The sequence below is a fragment of the Cuculus canorus genome, chromosome 3 (genome assembly GCF_017976375.1).
Source record: "Cuculus canorus isolate bCucCan1 chromosome 3, bCucCan1.pri, whole genome shotgun sequence".
NCBI lineage: Eukaryota > Metazoa > Chordata > Aves > Cuculiformes > Cuculidae > Cuculus > Cuculus canorus.
This window is the reverse complement of record NC_071403.1, coordinates 122,634,514-122,657,698: the sequence shown is the minus strand read 5'-3', so window position 1 is coordinate 122,657,698 and position 23,185 is coordinate 122,634,514. Positions and strand designations below refer to the sequence as shown.

Here is a 23,185-nt window from a genome sequence, read left to right as displayed (position 1 = left end):
ACCTGGAAAAAAAACCAAAGCCTTTGAAAAGGAGGAAAGATAATTCCACAGAGAAACAGGGAGATTATAAGCCACTTCCATTGAATGCCAGTTCATCGATCTGTCTTACACATGGGGATGTGCGCAGCCGTGCTGAGCTACCCTGCTGCTGCCGTGCTGAAAGGCACTTTCAGACTGCCCCCACCCAGTTATCTCCTGTTGGTCACTGAGGAAAGAGGTGGAGAAATGAGTGGGAGATGCTTGATTATGTGCCAGGGTTGAGCTCAGACCTGGTGTGACTTTGGGGCAGGACACCCTGTGGCCCGGCCCTTCTCTCCAGGACACAGGGCTGGCTGAAGGTGTTTCTGTTTGGTTTACTCAATCAAGAGTAGGCAGATCCACGTGTGAGTCAAACCCAAGCTCAGGCTGATGCCAGGTGTTTGGTTTGGTGCTAATGAGGCTTTCTGGGTATTGCATTAGCTGGAATTCCTCTTCGGGCACTATGTTTCAGGCTCTCATACCTCTTGTAGACAATGACAGCAAAACACATCAACTCTCCTGCGCTGTAGTGACACCTCGCTCGCTGTTCACCAGGAGTATAATCCCAGGTAACAGTCAGCAGGTCGAGTCAGAGAACCCGGTCCCTGCAAATATTTACTTTTCAAGCACTTTTGGGACAAGATTTATCAAATGGCTTCGTGCAGATGCAGGTGTGAGGGCAGGCATTAGGGAGGTGCTGTAGAGGAATGGTGAAAATGAAGGGCAAGGTCAGGCTGGCAGGGAGATGTGGCATCTGTGTTGGACTTGCTGATACAGCCGGGGAGAGAAGAAGTGGGGAAACATGCATACTAGCATACTGGCTTTTCTTCAGGTCTGAAACAGACCCAAAAAGATTGTTTTCTCTGTCTAGCAAAAAGCACTATTACTTTCCAGATGCAAAAAGTGCTGTTATTTTCCAGATGGCGGTTTGCAGCTGCCAGTCCGGTGCCAGCCTGGATCAGACTGCCTTCGTTCAGGGAGAAAGTAAGTCTGCAGTGGGCATGTGCTACTTGGCCCTAGGGCCAGACTCGGGCCGTTGGCGTCTCCCGTGGTATTTAACAGTAGGGGTGAAGTCTCTGCGTCCATGGCTTGTTTGTGATGTGGCTGTTGACTCCAGGCAGGGCTAGGGTGCAGCTGCCTTATCCTAAAGGTATGCTTCAAGGTGTTCTGAAGTTGCTGAAGCATTTTACCAGCTGGTGGTGTTTGAGTTAGATCCTGAAGCCAGCAGGCAGTTGTGCATGGTTTTATTCAGAAATCTAGGCTTTGAGCTAACCCCTGGTTTGAGAAACAAGAATTTCAGGTGTCTTTCTGAGATGGACTCTTAAATTCCACTTCTGGTTTGAGCAAAAGTAAATGAGAATTCATTTTCCAGCTACAAGCTTTCTGATTTTGCTTTAGATTGTCTCTCTGTGGCTGTTTCCCCAGTAAAATGTTCTCTCTGGAGTTCTGATAAACGTAAAGGGGTGTAAGGCACACAGCAGTGCCAGCGGAGCACAGTCCTGGCCACCGCCTTCAGTGCTGTTTGCCATGAGTGACGATGAAGAGCTGCTGGACTTTGCTCTTCGCTTACTGCTCAGTGTTGGATAAGATCAGAGACTGACCGACCTCTGAACTGCCACCGGTGCTGGTGGCAAACAGGGGAAAGAGAGCATTGCTGTTAACGGGAGGAGGATTGAAAAGTGACTCTATATCCGCAGTGTAGCTCTGTGCTGCAGACCTGGTTACACAGCAACAAAACAGTGTAGAAATCTCCATAAAAAAAAGTTTTTATGTTAATCACTAGGCTTTTCCACAGCACATAACTGTGCTCATTAACGAAATGCCCAGAGATTTACTAAGCCAGTTCAGTTAATAAAAACACAATTAAAGATTAACTGTTCTGAAACTTCTTTGTGTTTTTTTTATATACCCAATTGTTAAAACACAATAAAATGTTTTTAACCATTCATCATTCTGAAATGATATAATTGTTTGTTATTACTCTTTGGATTAGAGTTTCTAAAAGCTCCAGTCAGGGATCAAAGTCTTATTGTACGAGGCACTGCACGCACATAATAAATCGCAGCCTGCGTCTCCAGAGAATGTGCAGGATACTGTTGTCAGTCTTTGTCTCCAGCAGTGCAGCGTCCTCTTCTCTCTCTGTCTCCCTGACAGCCCAGTGATTTAGTATGGAACCCCTCTTTGTGCCTTCCCTGCCTGATGCCACGGTGCTCGATGTAGCCCTTTGTTAACAGGACATCCCTAGTGCTTTGCAGGAGGAAATGAAGGGACAAGAGAAGAGGAAGATAATTCTTTGTTCCAGAAACCTGATCCACCACAGCCTGCAGTATTTCTTCCTCCGTGCCACTCTCTGTCACTCACTAGGACGTGGATTGGGTCAGGCGCGCTACAGCCTGATTCTGCAGCTGATGGCTACCGAGGCCCGCTTCCAGTGCGCAGTAATTGAAATTCAGACTGCAGGAGAGGAACAGCTTAGTCTTCATTTCAGCAATTCACATGCAGGCTTGTACGGAGTTTTCTGTTGAATGTGGTAAACAAGGGGCTGACTCCGGTATTGCCTCGTGGTCTGATCCCACAGTAGGGAATAAAATGGGACAGTGGAGAGAGAGGTGACAGCATTGATTGATTGTTTTTAAGTTCAGAGTGTCTCATCTTCTAGAGAACAAACTTCTGATGGCTCCCTGTGGCAGAGTCAAGGCCCCCAATTTGCTTGTGGGAGGGAGCTGTTGGGATGGTGTTGCCTTTTCCATTAGCGAGTCAGGAGCGCTGCTTCAATGAGCCTTGCTCCATACTTGCTCCCTTTCTGCATCCCTGCAAGGCTCACCAGCATCAGAGCAACTGGAGGGAATTAGATGGCTGGAAAAGGACAAGACTTTTCTCATCAGGTGGGATGTGGGGGATGTGACAGCTTCTGTCCACAGCAAAGACTGTGGCGAGGACCGAGAACTGGACATGTTTCCAGTTAACCGTCAGTGAACAATCTGCGGGCCAAGGATTCTTCATTAGGGGGTGACAGGAATGTTTCTGAAAAACAGACAAATGTGAGACTGTCACAATCTGTTCACACCAAGACAAACAAAGCAAAACGCGTGAAATAAATGATTTTGTGCTTGGCAGGGCTTTAACAAGGGCTGGACGTAGGAATGCCAAACAAGGGCTGATATGCTGATGAAAACAAGAACAATACTTGGATATGCTCTCCCCAAAGGTCTGGAGTCCCTGCTGTTTTGTGGATCCCAGACCCTGTTTATGAAGAGGTAGATGATGGACATGATGGTGAGGAAGGCAGAAGTGCTCTTTCGCTTTCTTAGTGCACCTTAACTGAGCTGTTAGAGCCAAGTTTGGTGAAGCAAATTGGCAGTGCTGTGAGCAGATCAAAGTGAATCCATGCCTCTTGGAAACATAATGTAGTGATGTCCCTGTTTAGAAAATGCTTAGGTGTTGCTCATGGTGATGGGATGGGCTCACGTGCAGGGAGAGTCTCAGTGCTGGCTGCCATGGGGCCGAACGGGGTTTTCAGTGTTCTGGCAGTCAGTACATTTGAATTGCTGTCATATTCCATTTCTCTTTGAAATGAAAATCAAAGTCAGACACTTCCTGGGGAACCATGTTCTGAAAAATACTGTCAGACTGAATGTAGCGGGCTATTGCAATAACACTTGGAATCTTTTCTGTGTTGCAGTGTTAAGCCTTTCGAATAATACAGAGAGGATCCTGAAGTGATGGGTTTTCATAAGCAAAAAATGAGGCTATTCGAAAATCAAAATGGAGCCTAGTGGCATTATTGAAATGTATTGTGTCTTTCTCGTGGTGCAAATTCATTGCTAGTGGCTTTCATGTTTGACAGATTGGTGTTTTTCTGAAGGAAAAATATTCCAGTGGGAAATTCTAGTGCTAATGTGGGTGTCAGCAGCAGGCTGCCTGGGTTTTTCATTCTTTTTATTTTTATTCTTGAAGAATTCCCACTGTAGTCTGAAGTTGGAGGATATTTCTTCTGAAAATAGGGCTCCAGAGAGAGATATTTTTCACATCACATCCCCCCTCCCTCAAGTGGCACTAGGATCTAGCTATGCGGATTCCTTATGGGCTGCTAAGCAGCTCCCACGTCTCTCTCCACCAGCAGTCCTGTTTCATATACCAGCAAAATGATTCATGCGTGAATATGGCAAAGTGCTGCAGCTCATGGCAAGTTTGCACTGAGCGGCACATCCTGGGTGAGGATGGAGTAAAAATGGATGTGCAGGATTTTGCTGTTTGCCTGATAGTTTATATGGCTGTAAAAGGTTGTGCTCTGGAAGGGCAGGTCCTGCCAGCAATAGGAATGCATAAACACAGGGCAAAGGAGATGGTCTGTGAATAATATTATTCATAGCCTCGCTGCATCGTGTCTAAGAGAAGCAAATAAACGCCAACACTTGACCTACGTACGGAATTATGAATGAGGAAATGAGGATTGATGGTGTTCTTCCATTAGTCCTGCAGTGCCACAGCAGTGGGACACCTGATCTGTGCTGCAGGTGCGAAGGTGGTGGAAGGGAGATTCCGCCTTTACACAAACGTAATTGTGTTTGCTGCCCTTGAAAAATGTGTTTCTCTTCTTTACTGTGGTATAAATTAGGAGTGTTTCTGCTAAAAAGACTGTGCTCTTCACAGAGGCAAAAGCGGCAGAAGGGAGAAATGAAGACATATGTCTGAAATGTTGCAGCAGATAGCAAGGTTGATACTTCAGCACATAAGCTCTGTGGGTGGAGTGAGAAGAACTGCCTTTCTTAATGCCAGAGTTTCCACCAGTGCCTGGACAGTGATGCTGTTCTCCCCCACCACTCCCCAAGAGATGATACAAAACTCTCTGCTTCAGAGAGGCTGCTGGCTGCACAGACAGCATCTGCTCTCAGGAAGGCTGGGCAAAGAGAAGATAAATATAGTTCCTTTAAAATATCTTTTAAAAGTAGCCCCGAGGCTGTGTATTTTCTCTGTATTTTTATTCCAGGGCAGAGAGGAATAAAGGTTCATTAAATCCCAGAATACATGAAATCCTGTGGTACCACGTGAGACCCCTCAAGCTGTGCTGACCTCACAGAAAATGGGTTCAACGGTGCTTTTTGGCGTTTGTCCTTTAGAGGCTGGTGCTGCTGGACCAGAGGAAGGAACGTGCTGCAGCCGCTGGCCCGGAGCGCACGGCCCTCCTTTATCTGTGCGTTGAACAGCCCTGGGGGGCAGCTGGCAGCCTAGAGGCAGCTTTGAGTTTCCAGTGACCCCTCGGCACCTTTTGCTTATGAGTGGATTAAACTGCACCGCTGCTCTGGGGTGGATTCATGTCCCTGCTCTGCAAAAGCAAACCTCAGGTCAGGGCAGAATTGCATCCGCCACGGTATCGCAGGGTGCTGCCAGCAGCACGTGCCTCAGCTCTCCACACGCACAGCCTTCTGCTTTTCACTCAAACCCTCTTTTTTTTCTTCTTTTTTTTTCTTTTTTTTTTTTTTTCTTGCAGGATTCCACAAACACTTAAGAGAGCAAATAATCCAAAGGCTCATTACTGTGCACAAATACCTCAGCCTTTTGGGTTTCCTGCTCTGGAGCCACTGTGAAAATGGACACATCAATACAGTCTTCCACAGAAAAGCTGACAATCTCAGAATGGTGTCATGCTGCAATAACTGAAATCTCCTGCCAGGCTGGTGATGGTGCTTTCTAATCAACTTTGCAATGAATATTCCTTAAATCATGTTAATCCACCATTTAAGCAGAGATATCAGTTCCAGACAATGAATCACCGTACCTGAAGGGGAATATACCTGCAGTTTCCCCAGAGAGGAGGCGATTAACAGCGTGTGTGCTGTCAGATGAGCTGGCGGCACCAGCATTTATCACCCCAGAGCTCCTATCCTGTGATGAAGGAAATCTTTGCTCCCTGTTTCTCGTACAACCAGCTTTTATTTATGTAGTGGTTGTGGAAAATGACTCTTAAAGGAAAACTGCACCTGTTTTGCTGTCTGGGCTGGGTTTTGCTCTAGTTTACACAGGTGCGTTTCGCATTAGAGTCGGCTAAGTGTTGAATCATATTTTGGGCTGGAAGGGACCTTTACAGGTCATCCAGTCCAACTCCCCTGCAGGAGCAGGGACATCTTTAACTCCTTGAACCTTTCCAGGGATGGGTCTCCACCAGCTCTCAGGGCAACATGTGCCAGTGCCGCACCACCCTCAGTGTATGACATTTTTTTCTTATATCCAGTCTAAATCTCCCTTCCCTTAGTTTAAAGACATTACTCCTTGTCGTGTCACAACAGGCTTTGCTATAAACTTCCTCCCCAGCTTTCCTGGAACCCCTTCCAATACTGGAAGGCTACTCTAAGGTCTCCCCAGAACCTTCTCTTCTCCAGGCCAAACAACCCCAACTCTCTCAGCCTATCCTTGGATGAGAGGTGCTCCAGCCCTTGGATAATTTTTGTGGTCTCCTCTGGACTCACTCTATGTCCTTCCTGTTCTGAGGACTCCAGAGCTGGACACAGGGCTCCAGGTGAAGTCTCACCAGGGCCGAGTAGAAGGGGAGAATCCCCTCCCTTGCCCTGCTGGTCACGCTTTTTTTTATGCAGCCCAGGATACACTTGGCTTTCTGGGCTGCGAGCACCAGAAGTTGAGTTCTCATGCGGAAATAAGAGCCCTAAAATGTGAGCAGACAGGATGCAGTGCACAGCTTTTGAAGATCCAGTTCTGGAGACCTACAGAATTAAATTACCTGAAAAGACTGAACTGTCTTTTTCATGAGTGCTTTTTATGTTCTCATCTCCCAAAGCTCCTAGGGACCAGCTGCTATGGGAACTACTGACATCCCACCTCAAGGAGACTGCAGTCTGAATCGAGAGCCTTGTTCTGAAGGAGTTTCTGAGCCCACCTGATTCTGTTACTTTGGGTAAAGAAAGAACTACGCATTGGTAAGTTGTTTTTTTTACTGTTAAGTGCCAAGTGAAACTTCATGACATTCATCACAGAGTAACTTTTCTCTTGATGAAGAAGCTGTGGTAGCTTGGAAAAGAGAGGGTGGTTTATTGGGATAAGTAGTAGCCTTCTCCGTGTGTGTGTATCCGTAACCCGAGCTGGTTTTCTATTTGCTAGCTCAGGTGTTGACAGCAGTGATGCCGTATGATGGTGCTTACAGTGCACTGTGGGGTCTGCAGGTGACATTTGCAGCCACAGTGGAATTTGGTGCTGCCATGGCGATGTCCCGCTGGCATGTAGCCCAGCTGCCCTGAAACCAGCGTGGGTGCTGCCACATGAGTTACAGCTCCAGAAGCAGTGAAGCATAGAGATATTTCTGTGAGAAGGGACCTCTGGAGGTCTTTGAACCCCACTCCTGCTCAAAGCAGGGTTGACTTCTGAGGTAGATGGTGTTGCTCATAGCCTCATCCAGTTGATGGTGTCCAGGGTTGGAGATGCTCCAGTCTCTCCAGGTGTCTGTTCCTACCTAGGCTGAACCACCTTTTCTCTCTAACTGTGTGTAATTTCACTTGCTGCCGCTTGTGCCCGTTGCCTCCGCTCTATTGCTGTGAACCTTTGGAACAGTTTGGCTCCACCTTCTCTGTAGCTGCTTTTTTGTCAGTGGAAGACTGCAACTTTCAGTGTCTTTCTTATACCGGACAGCTTGAAATGAGACATGGTATTACAGGTATGGTCTCAGAGGCACTGCGCAAAGGGGACAGATCCTAGATCTCCTGCCTTGGCCCTCTGGCATTGCTGCAGCTCATGCAGCCCAGGATGCCGTTGGTTTGCCTGTTGCAAGGGTGTGCTGTTGACTCTTGCTGCCCACCAGGACACTTCACAGATAGATTTACAGGCTGTAGGAATACACTTAGGACTGCTGCTAGGGAATATGTCCATGAAGATGTGCTGCATCCATTCCCTTGAATTTTGTGCCTCTTTAGGCTATCTTGGTTTAGTCTTCCAAAAATGAAATAACCTTACTTTTGCTATGTACTCTTTAATTCTTTGGCTTTACGCTAGGCCAGTCCCCTAGATTGCCTAAATTCATGGACATCTCTTAATTCTGCAGGCAATCCTGGAGGAAACAAACCACACAAGTGAGTGAACTGATGCCATATTTTAGTAAGAGCCCAGTGTAAATGCTATCCGGTGTTGGCTTAAAAGTGTCTGCTGCTTTTACGGAACCGATGACACACAGCTCTGATAACTTGTCTGATGGTGAGTCCTGCCAGGCTGTGCCTGGATGTGGGATGATTGCTGCATTTCCTGGTGGTGTGAGGAGGAAAACAGATAATGTGGAAATGTGAGAGGTGCAAACACGTGCTGTTTTCTTATAACTGCAGCTGAAGCCACAGTTGCCTGCAGGGAATGACTGGACATTACAAGTCAATAGATACTTCATTGTGGGTGGCTAATAGGAATGCGTACATACATATATATACAATCTCCACAGCATGGTATCTGTATGAAACCATTATGCCTGAGTCAGATTGCTTGTGTTTGGCGTTGAACTGGATTTCAACTTGTTACGTTTACTTAAGGTGTGGCAAAAGCTGCCTTATAAAGGAGAATGGGGATAGTGCCAGCCTGTCTGTCCTTCTGTTGGTGTTGGCTGGAGCATTACACCGGAGGCATTGCAGGTAAAACATTGCTTTGCTATTTTGCTTAGTACAAGATGAAGCAGGTGAAATACAAGTAATAGCGCTGGAAAAGCACTGCAGACACATTGAGAGAGGTTTGTCCTGGGGAGACAGAACAAATTAGAGTCCCTGTCCTTAATGTGACCTGAAGGGAAAGAAAAGATGAATTTGCTGTCCTTAGGAAGGACCTTACAATAAAACGGTAAGTCGTCAGAAGTAATTGGATCAAGTGGGAGTGGAGATCCTAAGAGAGGGAGGACTCGATAGTTACTGCATGCTGCTGTTAAATGTGATAGAAAAAGGGTGTCTGGAACTGTCCTATGCTGTGTGTGCAAAATGAGGAGAAAATTGACTTAATAAATAGCCAGAAGGGAGTACTTCATGGACCGTTTGGAGCAGAATGCCACACACAGTGCCACTGGGAAAGTAATCTCCTGGAGGGTTGCCAAAGTGCCTTGCATTGCTTTTGATTTTCAGAGGTACTCAAGGCATTCATAGATTGTACGTATGAGGAGCCACTGTCTTTCTGGGGTTTGGAGTGCCCAGGTTGAAGCCTCTGCAGCTTGCTGTCACTGTGGGCAAGATACTGGAAAGCATCACTCTCCGATTTGTTTTTCTCTCCGAACGCAAGGAGGGCTCATAAACTCACGCTTTCCTTCCTTACAAGATAGTTCTGGAACTGTCTCCTTGAGGTTTCTACAGTGCTCAAAATACACAAATAACAGGGTCTTAGAGGAAAAGAGCGCCTGCGTTGCAGTAGCGTGTACCGAATGCTATGGGTGAGATAGAATGTACATTGATAGTTGGGCGTGTGTGAGAGGGAAACAGGAAGAAGGGCTGCAGGCTTTTTGGCTCTTCTGGTGTTCTTTGTAGTGTTTGAGAAAATTCAGCTGCTCTTCCTGAAGTACAGAAACTCATCTGAGCCAACACACCGCAGAAATGCTTTGAGGGAACAGGTGGAGAGGAGAAAAGGGACAGTTAAGCTGTGAAGTAGACGTGTGTTTCTAATTGTCTGTTTCCACTTCCTACTTAGTGAAAAGTATCAGAAGCCATTGAAGGAAATTATGTCTGTACCCTGACATAAATCTTTATGCAAAGTGTAATTAGCTGTCAGTTGCATGTGCCACCATTGAGTACCTGATTATAGTAGCTGCTTGACATCTCTCGTGAATGAGTGCCAGAGGGAGACGAGGCACACCCTGTGCTGCTGACTTTTAAGCAGTTTACTGCAGAAAACGGTGGGTGCTTGGGGTTCCCAAGTGAGGTTATCTGGAGGTCACCAATGTTTTTTTGAGACGGACAGCAAGCAGAAGGAAGAGGGACCAAAAAAGGGCAGTAGATGCAAAGTTGGGTGTGATTCTTCTCCATTTCAGATAAGTAACTGTGTTGGAGGAGATCCCAGGACTGAGTAAATGTATGTTTAACCCCTTCTAAATGGTAATTTCCATCTTTTGTTGAGAGTCAGTTTGTTGTTTTTTCTCCAGTGTTTCATAATCTGTCTGAATTAGCTTTTGTGAGTGTTTGAAATCCCTCCCTCTTTCTCATGTCTTGTGGCAGAGAGCAGCCTGAGGGCAACACCTCTTGAGACTCCTTTCGTTGTAGCTTTGTTCCTCTAAAGTCTTTGTGCCTCGGAGTGTATGAAGGGTAAGAAGCTCCCCAGCCAGACAAGCGATATCCTGCTTTGAAAACTGTTGGGATCTCTGCTGTTGCTGGTGCACCCGTGAGAGTCAGCCTGTGGCCAGGGCTTGGGATGCTGCTCTGAAGGAGTCGGCTGGGAGAGGACAGTGGACAGGACAGTGCTCATCAGGCATGTGTGACCCCGTGGGCTGCCTATGCAGTGGTGTGGATGGATGTAGAGCTCGTGTACCTGTGTGTGTGTGCCCCAGACACAGTGCTAATGAAGCCATTCCTGCAAGGGAAAAGTGGTTAAGTGTATTATTTTCCTCAGTCTGGTTGCTAATTTATTCTGGATATGTAAAACAACGTAATTAAACATATACACATGCACTTAGAAACTCTTGTTCTCTGTCAGAAGAGAGGGAACATGTGTCAGACCGAACCTTCAAGCTCTGTTAGTTTTAATTTGAGTTTTGGAATTAGTAATCAGTTTTGCTGGAACACTGTTGCAAGAAATAGATCTTAGCACGCATGGGGCCTGGGCACAGTTTCAAATGAGTATTTGTTAAGAAGAAGCCATTCCCTTGTCATGTTATGGTACATTACATGAGATTTATTTCCATTGTATTAAAAAATGCAAGCCCAAGGGGAATGTTCTTTCTTCTTGTTGGCTGAGGGTGATTTCCGAATCCCATCTGATTTTTTGTGGGGCTTTTAATTAAAATGATGAGATGCAAAGCCCCTTATTTTTCTAGGCTGTTGTTACAACACCAGAAGGCCAAGTGGTTGAAGCACTGAGAAGATGATGACACTGAGTAAAAAGCGTGTTTGTGCGTGGCTGCGTCACCCCTTTGGCACGGCTGGTTGGTCTGTCTCCTGTGTGAATGGTTCCAAATAAAAATCTGAGACTTTGCTCTTACCGGAGCCATCTGCTCTCTGTACAGCACCAGGAAGGCATTAGATCTGTAGATAAGTTTGTCTGCTAGAAAGGAACCCTTTCATCTACTAAAAATAAAAAGCACCCAACTATGGCACCCAGTGGGTTGAAAGGGAAACTGAGTGACTTCAGGCTAGGAATTAGCACAGTAGTTAATGAACTAAGAGGGGCTTGCCCAGGGCACACTGGTGGATTTCCCTGTGCTGATTGATGAGAAAGTATATCTTAAGTGGAAGCCAGGAGCCAGGGGCAGGGATCGCTGGGTCGAGTGCAGTGGCGCCTGTCATGCAAGGAGACAGAGGAGGTGATCACAGCAATCCTTCCTGCCTGTAAAGGTCTGCTAATACAGGGCTTCACCAAGGACTTGCCTGTCCAAAGGGAAGGAGAAGGAGGGGAAATTATAGCTCAGGACAGTTAAAACTTTGATTCTGTGAGGGCGAGTGTGAATGAAGGGTGAAATCTGGTATGAGCCTGGAGTTAGTTTGTTCTGGCAACATGTAATTCTGTGTGGTGAAAGATGCTCGAGGAACAGGAGGCAGGGCAGGCTGCTCAACCTTTCCGCTAGTTCCCTGAACCCTGAAATCTACAACAGGGATTTTCAGGTGCAGGAAGATCCCCAGGAGGTGGTATTGCCCATGTGTGCGTCTCTGTACACCCACGTGACTCTAGGGAACCACCTGAAAGCCTGTGCTCTGGTTAGACTCACAAAAATTGCTCTTTTTAGCTCTGGTGCCACTAGTCCTCCAAATATGCAAGTTTTTCACCTTCCCATGCCCTTCTTCCACCCCTGTCCTAAAAGCCTTCCCACCCATCAGTCCGGCATCTCAATGGAAGATGCACTACCTTGCTTATAACAAAGGCAGATCTTTGATGGCAAGACTGCTGCTACACTTTTTGATGACTGTAAAGGGGATGGAGTCCACAGCAGGAGATTTCAGCTCCCGCATCCTTCCCTAGCTGTGTCAGCAGGTGTACTGGCAGGTCTATCTGGTCCAGGGTTTCACCGCGTGTCCAAAATGCTCGCTTTCCCTCAGTGAATGGCCCTTTTGCTCTAGATATGTCAACAAAGAGAAGTTCAAACATGCTCCAGACAGACAGGAATAACTATACCTGCCAAGTAATGACTGTTTAAATATGAATTTACAATTTGGAGCTGTTTAAACACTGGCCTCTGAATGAACTCCCGAGTCCCAAAACCCCAGACCTTGGTGCGCTCTCAGTGCTGGCGGGGTCCAGGCCAGGATATTGCAGCTCGGTCCCATCTCCGTATTGTAGCTGTGGGAAGTCTGGTGGGATGTCTGTGGGAGCTGGTAGGAAGCCATCCCCTAATCTACCTGGAGCCTTTGGAGCAGTTCCCTAGGAAAAGCAAGTCTCTGTCTTCGTTAGGTCTCACTGAGAGAGACTGTCAGGTGCTGCCTTGCAGAATTGAAATGAAGTAAATAACTCAAGAGGTTACCCTGGAGGCAGGTGTGATCCATGGCCAGATGAGTCCCGGTAGTTCTGGGCAGCCTCCCTGCTCGCACTGCCACCCTCCTCCCCTGCATCTGCTGCTCCTGCTCTGTTCCCTGTGCTTGCTGATGTTGCAGATGTGCCTCAGTGCTAACGGAGTGCCTCACCGACAGCTTCTCTCTCTGTCCTCAGGGAGGACTCACAATTGAATTTGTAGCAGTCACAGCACTGGTTTAAGATAAACCAGCTGGGATTTGACATCTGCTCTTTCCGTAGGCATTTCCAGCCAATATGGATTTTGTCGCTGTGACTGCCCTCGGCTTTGCACACTGCTCCACAATCCCTTCAGAGAAGAGGGGCAGGGGTTAGGCTTCCCATGCCCTCCTAGGGCATCACTTTGGGCTGGGAAAACTAATGGCAATCCGTATCTATCCTTCACAGGAAAGGCGCACAATGCTTGCCCCTGGTTCAGCTCTGACACTGGAACAGGGCTGGCAAACAGCACAGCCAACAGGAAGCCTCCGAAACCTGAAGAAACTTAATAATCAGGACTTTAGTCGTCTGCGAGCCCAGTGTCTGAGCCAAGGACTGCTTTTTGAGGATGCCACCTTCCCTGCACACGTCAGCTCCATTGGTCCCAACCTGCTCCCAGAGGACAAGCTGCGTCAGATACAGTGGAAGAGGCCAACTGTGAGTTACGCCAGCCAGGTTCTGTGGCCCAGCTGATGGCTGGGGGCTGAAGGTCTTCACCATGGGGGAAGAGATCTCTGCTGAGCAGGGAAGGAGGCCCTGCAGGGAGCACTAGGAGCATGATGCTGCAAGGAGGGATCCTTGCTGGGGGATGTGTGGAGGGAAGATAAGCTCTGTAACAGTAATGGTTTCATTGGGTATATTTTTGTAGGAAGTTTGTTTCCACCTTTGAACCTGACTAGAGCAAGTGTTCCCGCTTTGATCTGCTTCCAGAGGGCTTTGTGCAGACCAAAAAAGCTGTCAGATCCCATTAAAGATCTCCAGTTTCTGTAATCCAAACCACCGAGTCAGCAATGCCTATTTTAAAATAATTGGGACAAGGCATGAGAAGCAGAATGTTTGTTTGCTGATTCCCAGTTGCAGTTTAATAGGCAGTTGTCACCATCTGACATATGGACGTTTAAATTGGGAGGCAGAATCGCATACTCGCCTCTTTTATCCTAGGGCTTAAGTCGGGGAAGCTTTCCAGGGTCTGACTGCGCTGTGTAGTGCTGCTGTGTGCCATTTGCTGCTGGTGTATTTGCTATGCACTGCCCTTTTCCCAAGCACGGTGCCAGTGCCTGGGGCCTTTGGCTTCCCTGGGCTGGAGCAGACCTGCCCATCTCCCTGAAGGCAGCCTCTCAGGGTGCAGAGACTGCAGCTGTGAGGCCTGTGGGGACAGGACAAGACAACTAGGAAGGATTTATTTGGGCAGCAGATGCAAGCAGGGCGATGAGGGCGTGCTGGAGCTTGGCAGTGTGATGGCCTTGGCGTTGCAACAGCAGAGGCTGCTGCCAGCAGGGACGTTGGAAGCCATAAGTCACAGAAGGGAAGGAGGCTGGCCCAGGGAGCCTGTGTGGCTGCTAGATGTGGATGCCAGAATGGGAAGGTGGGAAGCCCAAGACCTGGTGTAAAAGGAATGTGATGAAGTATCAGACGGAGCAGAAGCTGCAGGCTGGACACCAGCAGGCTATGGCTGCAGCGTTGTGGTGATAGGGATGGGGCCTGAGGCTCCAACTTCTCGCTGCCTACTGCTGCAGCAGGGCCGGCAAGTGTCAGAGGAATTGTGTATGCAGAAGTGCAGCACTTCCAGTCTGGGTCAGTGCTGTATCACAGGGTTTTGTAGGTATGGAGGCTCTGGGTGCAGATATCTGGGTGTTCTCTGTTGGGCTGCTCTGCAGGGATCATTCTCTGCAGGAGTAGTTCCTGCTGCTGGCTGAACATCCCAGCTTCTCCTCAAGTGGCCTTCCTCCAAATCCAGGTGCAGTGCGAATGCAGCTGGTACTGAGTTTTTAGCGACAGCACTCCACTTACAGGATGGTAGCAGGTGGGGATTGTAGTAGAAGGGTAACTAAAAATGCGAAGGAGAGGACCACTCCAGATTGAGAAAGAAAGAGATGATAACATTAGACTCACAGAAGACAAATATGGATGTTGGAAAGGGTTTTCAGGGGCATTTTAAAGATGAATAAACTGGAATAAAATGTTATGGTACAGTTCTGTTAGGAGCTGACCACCCTGGTGATTTTGCCATTTGGGAGCACAGGACTTCAAAAGCAGACAAACCAACTTAGGAACCCAAATCTCACGGATTGTGAGGCACCGCAATGTGGGATGGATGCCTGTGCTACTTGAATATCCTGAGAGTTCTTTCATGTACAAAGAGACAGACCTACTTTACCAAAAGCAGAACTTGCTGCTGCTGGTGCTTTAGGGTTTTCAGGTGAGGCAAGTGCTGGAAAATCCTCTTACATTTTGCTGAGTCCATGAAGATTAAGCTGATGAGTAATGGTTTTCATGGAACCAAACATTTGCAGTGTTCCTCTTCTTCCCAGCGTTTCCTGTTTGAAGATTTTTTCAGTGATCACTACCCAGTTTCCAGCATCATCCAACCAAATCAACTGAAACAAATTGCTTCCAACAATTTTCCAGAGGATATTTCAGGAAGAAGTGGGATAAAAGTCATTGGCTTTGCTAGAGTTCTTCAAAAATCATATGCTCATGGCCCAGGGTTCCTGATGTGAACATTGAAAAGCATTTTCCTTTATTATAGAGGTTAAGGCAGCATCACCAGCTGGTCTTCTACAACAACAAGGGAGAAGAGAGAGACTGACGACTTAACTGGCCTGTCTGGCACAGAAACACAGGGTGTCAGTGCTGAAGAAGCTTCCATTTTAATTTTTTTTTTCTCAGTTTGACCAAGATTTCCACTTGTAGCCATTTCCAGGCTTCATCCTACTAGACAAGATGCAAGATGAGGGGCAATGATGCCAGCTGCCTGGGAAGCCCAGACAGAAGCTTCACCACAACACCCAGGTGTGTCACGGTGACATCAAACATGACCTGTGTCTTCTGGCAGAACAAAGCAGAGACGCAAGAAGCTGCTGAAGAGCAGTGGTTGCTTTTTATTGAGAGAGCTGCAGGTGTTTTGAGCCAAGGCTCAGAAAGTAAACTAAACTGTACATGTATTTCCTAAGTCCTAAGAGGCCAGTGTTGTGTCCTGCTGCTCCTGGGACTTGGTCCCCAAGGAAGAAGAGGGAAGGCTGCAGTGTTAGGAGTCAGTGTCCCAAACCTGAGGTTTTTCCACTGGTTACCTTTCACCCATGCAGAAATGTTCATAAACTCTTTGCTCTGAGGTTATTACGGTGTTTACTCTAAGGATACACGATCCCAGGTGTTTAAGCTGCCTAAACTACTTGGCAAAGATATCTGTAATTTCCCAAAGGGAGACTGTTTCCTACCTGACCACATCTCCCGTGAGTGAGTGTAGTTGCATCCTGCCAGCAGTGTGGCATGTTTACCCTACCTGTGTGTTTTTTGCACCCTCTGCCATTAGCTCCCTCTGAAATGCGCTTGTGACAGAAATGGCATCTTGGGCCTATTAATCTATTTGCCTCCATCCCCTGAATCATGCAGTATCTGGTTATTTAAGTGGTAGGTAGCAATTATAATTGCTGTCGTTGTTCCAGATCCGACTGAGCAGCTGAGCAACATGCTGCTCCTGTTTTACCTTGCACATTGTCAAGAGAATTGCCAACTATGTTCAGAGTTTGGAGTCTTCCTATCTGAGGGTAGTGCATACAGTAGGGGAAAATCAGCTTGATTTTTCAGACAGCAATAGTTGGTGGCAACAGTCAGAAACAACTGATTTTTACTTGTAAAGTGAGCTGGTGTAATATGGGAGTCCCTGACGGGAGGAGGTGGATCAGGAGCAGCAAGATATCCTTGGAAATGTCACTTTTCCTAATGGTGCAGTAGCTGCAGTTCCCCATCAGGTGGGGAGTGCTCCCAGGCTGTGTTTTCACCTTTGGCCCCTGGTCCACGTCCATGTCCACGGTTCTTAACAGCAGTTTTGTGTGTGGTGCTTCAAGCGTTACTGGAGGCGTAGCTGGGGGTACCCAATACAGCAGGAGCTCCACAATTCACTGGTCTTTTGCTTCACCCCCAGTTGGGAGAAATGGGAAAGAGTTCCATTTTAGACTGAACAATGTGTTTTCTATAGCCAGGCTTTTCTGAAGATCAAACAAAGGGATGTTTGGAAGAGTCCTGTCAGGTTTATACTGTGACTTCCTCTGTTCCACTCAGTTTCTTGTGTGAGGCAAAAGCACCAAACTGTGACAGAATGAGTTCTGAACATTGTTTAAAGGAGCATCTTTTAAATCTGACGTATGATCACAGCAGAGAGAAATCTTTAGCTAAAATGTAATATGCATATTATTTGTTTTGAATACGATTTTTTAATCAATGTTTTAGCTAAAGATTTCACTCTGTTCTAATCATAATGCATAATAGTCTACAGATGCAAAAGGAAACTGAATTGGGGTGATCCAGACAATGTGAATTGTGATGGGGCTGAATTCCGAGTGCTTTATTTTTGCTAACGTCAGTTACATTTTCAAACACAGTGCTCCAAAGGGAGGGAGATTACCACGTTTGTGGCAGTGCATTGGCCTTGCACCAGGGATCAGCCAGCACAGTGCTGGATACGATTCTCATTATAGACTTTGTCAGGGATAGTCCCTGATCTTCAGTGGTTGTGCTTTGTGAGTCTGAAATGGGCAGAGGATGATGTTATTGAACGTTTTCCCAAAAGGTTTTCAAGGTCACAAGCTACTGCCGCTGCAGCAGCCCCCGCTTTGTCTCTTGGTGACCCTGTAGCTGCCTTGTGGAGTGAGGGATTGCTAAGCAGGACCTGGCATGGGAGGGTCCATCCTCTGTTTGACACAGGCTGTGGGATGTGTGGGAGGCAGCCAGAGGAGAGGGAAGTGCTGCAAGGTGGCCGGTAGAGGTTTGAGGGTTGGTATGAGTGAAATCCGTGCATGCCTATTCTCACTTGTAGGAGGTCAGTGGTGAAAGGGCACTCTGAAACAGCCAGCGTGGGATTTCCTCTGCGTCACCGCAGTCTGTCCATAGCATTAGGGCGTGGGCTCCTTGGGTGCTGGCCTCACGTGTCTGGTGTCAGGGAAGAGAAGAGTCTAAAAGGAGTCCTTGGATAGGTGGCATAGGGAGGCTGCTCTAATAGGAGCTTGAGCGAGGGAGAAGCCTTGTTCCCTTAAGCAGAGACTTGGGGAGCTGTGCTACTGTGCTTAGTATCTAAAAGGCCTTGAGGGAAACAGCACAGTTTGAGTCTGTTGTTTGAGTTGTTTACTGGGAAAAGGAATTTGTCATTTGGTTTGCTAATTTTGCAAAAGGACTTTCTCACATTTTTTCCTCTCTTCTGCTGTCCCTTCCCAAAGCAGATGTGACCTTTCAGCAACTGAGTGCCTATTGCGATTCTGCACTGCTTTTGGTGATTAATCATTTGCTGGCATTTCATGTAGTTCCCAGAAGTTAACATCAATATTAAGGAATTTTTGAATCCTCCCAGACAGATAAGCTGAACTGGAGTTCCTCCTGCATCAGCCTTGGCCCGTCTGTCGCTGGAGGGAGAGAAAAGATGGATTTTATTGAGGCAAGAAACCAGACAACAGCTTGATGTTAACCTGAGAACTGAGTTCTAATAGTGCAGGGGGAGAATAAAGAAAAAAACACCAGATGAAGGGAAAATGAAATGTGAATTGTCAGGTGAGTTGCTTTAATAAAGTGAATTACAGGAAGTGTGTGGCGCTGAGGGAGAATGCTGTCCTGCACAACCTGCAGGTCAGTCTCTGTGCGGCCATTCTTGGCATGAGCCAGCGCTGCTTGCCAGCTGCTCATGGTGGAGTTCACAGCTCCAGCGTTTCCCAGGGACCAAGAGGTCCTTGGATCCTGTTCAGTGTTTCTTCGTGATGAAAATCAAAATGAATTCACCTTATTTTTGATGTGTGTATGCAATCAGTGTAATTGAATGGGAGCAGCATTCCCAGGCTGCCGTTGTCTCAGCTGTTGCCTACTCAGCTGATTGTGCCTGACCTTGACTTCAGATTCCATATCTTGGGGCCAAGGAATCTGCAGTGCATCACAATTTATTTCATCTGTCTTTCTACACAGGCTTTGGATGAGGATGGTTTATTTACACCGTATTTCCGGCTCCATTGCTTTTGGAAAGGGCTGGTTATGGGGGGCGAATGCCCACATAGAGGGGAAAGCAGCTCGTATGATGATCCATTGTCTCACCAGCTTCCCTGTTGCTTGGGCTGAGGAGTCAGTCAGAAGGATTCTATATGAGTTTTATATGGCTGTGGTGGCCCCTGAGGAATGACACTGTGCCCTTTGAACACTTGCACCAAGTGGGAGGTTTTCAGACCCTTGAGGAAGCTGCCTGGCGAAGGCAGGGCCATCTCCCTGGTTTACCCCTTGTATTTCCTCACTCTCTTTGTCATTGTCATTGGTTTTTTTTAGCACTGTGCCATGCAAAGCAAATAGGTTGCAGGTAAACTGGTTTCTGTTTCTGCTGATGTTGCACACCAGCCCATCCTCCAACAGGATTTTTGTCTCGCACTTGTGGGCTCTTGGCTGGCACTGTCTGATGCTCTCATTCCTCTGTTGTGAGAGAGAGCTGAGGTGGAGGAAGGTCTGTCCAAGCCATGAAGGCATTTGTGTGGGGAAACCTGAAATTAGGAATTAAGCTGTTCTACTTTATAGCAGGGAATTGAGCTCTGGTGGTGCAAGAAAGATTAGCCTAGGCTTTCCCATATCTGAGAATGTCAAAGAAAATCAGAACATGAGTTAAAAATTGACAGATTCAAGGAAACTGGTTCCCTATAAACGCAAATCTGTGGATGGAGCCTCCAGCCTAGGGAGTCCTTTAGCCCCCAGCTGATGGGCAGTGGGAGGATGTGTGCAGGAGCATTGGTTTCAGCTTGCTCGGTTCTCCTGCTCCCTCTCCAAGCTGTTGGGGATGAGGCATTGCAACAGGCAGACCCTCAGCGTGACCCAGCACAACTTATCCTTTGTTTTGCCCTCTCCCCTTGCTCCAGATCTCTTATTCCTGTGTCAGCTCTTCTGCAGAGGTTTCCTGTGGTTACGGGGTACATGAGCTGATTCCGTGTTTGCTTCTTAACCCAGAGCAACACCATTACAGGCACAGCAGTGAAGCTGCCTTAAGATTTGGCCAGCTGAGAGCAAATTTTGGCTTTCAGTCAATAGAAGCCTTTTTACTTTTGTTAGTTGGTGTGTGTTGAGCTGGGAGCACTGCGGAGTGCGATGGCAAGACGCATCAGGAAGGTGGAGCTGGAGCAGGGGGTAAACACAAGCACAGCCAGAAGGGAAAGATATGGTGCTGTGTCAGAAACAGGAGCAGGCCCAGGATTTTATCGCAGGGCTAAGGTGAACTGATTGGGAGGCGGCTCTGCCTCTTTCCCCTCAGTGCCTGTGCTCCAGATCGTATTGGGCCAGTGGGAAATCTGTGGCAAAGTGGCCCTGGTCAGAGTGCCGTGCTGAGCAGCAGCCTGCGGGAATCTCACCTCATGCGCCCAGTTTTCCCCCAAAATATCCAACTGTGTCCCTTGCATATGTCTGTACATGGTCTACATCTACACCACTCTCCTCCAGCTTCTTCTGGGCACTTGTTCTGCATTAAAAATTCTGAGTGATTATAAAGGGAAACTTAGAGCCAAATGCAGGTACAGGTGTTCTTCTTCCACCTCTCAAATTACTTCTCCATCCTACCCCTTGGATAAGCACTACTTCTGTCATAAGGCCATTGTCTAGAGGATGAACGGGTTTGAACTTGAACTTCTCTTTTATTTTGAATACCTAATGAAGCTTTCAGCAGGCCAGGAAGAGGGGGAGGGATGAGAGCTTTGTCCTGGGCATGAGCTCAGGTGGAGTGCTTGACTCACAGCCTGTGTGGCTGCCTTCACTGCTGCACTCGAGATGCTCTGAGAACAGACCACGTGCCTCCTTGGGCTACCTCTTCCTTACCACTCCAGCTAAAACTGAAAATTCTCAGGGAAAATGCCGTAAAGCCTTATTCTGATTTCTTGGTGGAACAGGATGTTGCTTCTGGGCAGTTATATCTCCAGTTTCTCTGTTTGTTGCAGTTTAAGCACTGGCAAATAGGGAGGGTTGTGCATTCTGTCACGGTGAATATATGCATAGCTGTATTTTGCAACAACAAATGATGGTTTCTGGTGTTTTCTGACTGCTGCACTTCTGCCTTTGAAAGCAGAGGAGCTAATTGGAGCATTGCTTTTCTTCCACTTGAGAGGGCTAAGATTTCCAAAGTGCTGCACCCATCATGATTATGTCCTTTGAGCCCTTTGGAAACACTGTACGGTCTGTTCAGGCTTCACAGAGCATACTTTAAGGAAATGGCCATTCCACCTCAGGCTTCAAGGGTCACAGCCTTCTGAGTGTCTGGTCTTGCAGTTCCTCATGCTGCCCACTCCTGCCTTTGCTTCAGCTTCTGTTTGTCCTCTGCCCGTCCTTGGCTCACGCCCACCATTGCGTGAAGGCCTGTGCTCTGTGCACCACATCCTTTTCAAGTGTGCCCACTCTGCCCCTTTTCCTCCAGCCCACAGAGAGGTGACTTCATGCAGCAGCACAAACCTCTCGTTAAAACCTGCTCTGCTGTTTCTGTCTGCAGTGCCCACAGCAAGGACTGCTGCTGTTCTAGCCGGTGGCACTGGCCTCAGCTCCGTGGGAATCCACCTTGCCTTTGCTGTGGGGTTTCTGCAGAGGGGCAGCTGCTGAGCAGCCCCTTTTCCAGGGCTAGCTGCACGTTCTGTGTTGCTTTCCAGATATTGCCCCCTAAGTCTGTGGGGAGTGCATCCCACTGTAAGCAGAGCTTAGCGTGTTGTGAGTGGGGATTACAGTGAGGGGGTTTGATTCAGCTTTTGTTCTTTCCAATAGCCACAAACTTGTCTGCATGCCCATCCAAGGCATGTTGGCTGGGGCTGACTCCAGACCATGTTTTTTCTCTTTTTAGACAAAAAAAAACCTTGCTGATTTCTCTCAGCAAGGAACCTACTTGATGACTCAGTTCATTGTTTGCTTACAGGGGAGTCAGGCATCTTGGTGGACAATAGAGTATCTGCTGAGGCGTCTGATGGGTTGGCTTTTCAGCCACTCTCTGTAACAGGCTGGCAGGATCTGCAGTGCACGTAAGAGCTTTGTCATCCCAGCACAGAGCAGAGCATCTGCCCTTTCCTTGGGAATCCCACAGGACACAGCTGCCTTCTCATTAGTCTCAGGCTTGTGTTTCTGTATGGTGGTTGCCCCTGCGGCAGCTGTGAGCTATAGCACATCTGTCAGAGCACAGACACCCTACCTGGGTCAACAGCCTCGGAAAGGATTAGGGACCAAAACGGCAGTTCCTTTATGCCCGTGTTTTTCTGGATTGGCTATTGGCAAGTTGCACACACACAAAGGCACAAAAACTGCTCTTTCCTGCTTGTGTGAGGTTTTGAATTCACCCAGGTGAGGGAGGCGAACAGCAGAAGTGAGAGGGCAAAGCTGGAACAAAGATAGAGGGCAAGGGAGACAAGCTGGTTCCCTGCTGGTGGTGAGCACCGTTCTTAGGCCTGCTCCCACGCTATGGGTCACTCTCTTATTGCAGATCCCGAAAGTCCTGGGATGGGTGTGGATGGCTGCATGAAAGCATCTGTCAAGGAAGGTGCCTGCCCAGGCTGCTTTCCCTGCTGTCAGCAGTGCTGCGGAAGCATGATCTGTCCACCAGTCTGGAGCAGTGACATTGAGTAGCATCTTCTCCTGACAGGGAAACTTCTTAGAGGGGTTTGATCACCTCAAAACCGTTTCAGTAAACTGACAGCATTTGCTAATGCTGAGCTTGTGCAGCCATGCGAGTCATGAGTCACGTTGTGCACCAGTCTTGTTTTTGTGCAGCGTGTCAAATCAACTGGGGAGAAGAAATGCCAGGGCCTGCTTAAGGAAGAGCTGCTGTGTTATTTTTCTTACTCATGGTTTTTTCTGTCTTTTATCTCTTCATTTTCCTAGGTGCGTGGTGTTTCCTGTTTAAGGCTGGTTGCTCTTTCCAAACAGAGCCTTATGCTGCTGGGGTGTGTCAGGGGTCACTTGCGGGAGATGCTCGGGCGGTTCCTGCCTGAGCACTCGGGTATCCCAGGCCAATAGCAGACACAGGCAGAAGAATGGCTCGTGTTTCTGTGTGCAAAGCCATGCTCTTAAGTGTTCCCCCTTTGCTGCCCAAGCAAGAGCCTCAAGGAACATGAAGAAAGTTCTCCCTGATTTAAAAATAAGTTATGCAGGCCTGTGGGGTTTTGCAGCCAGAGATTAAGTGCTCTCTACGGCTTCCTCACCAGAATGATGAAAGCCCAGGCTGACTTGTTTTAGTCCTGCATGGAAGCACAAAAAGAGCAGAGAGTAAAGCATTTCTCTGCTTTACCGGTGCTGAGCTGAGGTACAGACCCTGCTCTGC

The 23,185-nt window shown here is 47.7% G+C and overlaps 1 protein-coding gene across 12 annotated transcripts in view; it reads left to right on the top strand.

The window, feature by feature from the left end:
- The first annotated feature begins 836 nt into the window (after positions 1–836).
- The window catches only part of CAPN13 (calpain 13), a 59,439-nt gene continuing 37,090 nt past the window's right edge, over positions 837–23,185 (top strand). For 3 of the 12 annotated variants that reach the window (XR_008448917.1, XM_054060872.1, XM_054060871.1), the window contains exons 1-2: positions 8,071–8,214; positions 13,081–13,329. Coding sequence is in view for 9 of the 12 variants with exons in the window: in XM_054060872.1 (XP_053916847.1) it covers positions 8,212–8,214; positions 13,081–13,329 (252 nt within the window). In the remaining 3 variants the exon portion in view is untranslated. Of the gene's footprint in view, positions 1,003–5,516; positions 6,042–6,811; positions 6,951–8,070; positions 10,444–13,080; positions 13,330–15,475; positions 15,685–17,945; positions 18,433–23,185 lie in introns of those variants that run through there. The other 9 variants (XM_054060878.1, XM_054060879.1, XM_054060876.1 and 6 more) reach the window with 9 other exon arrangements.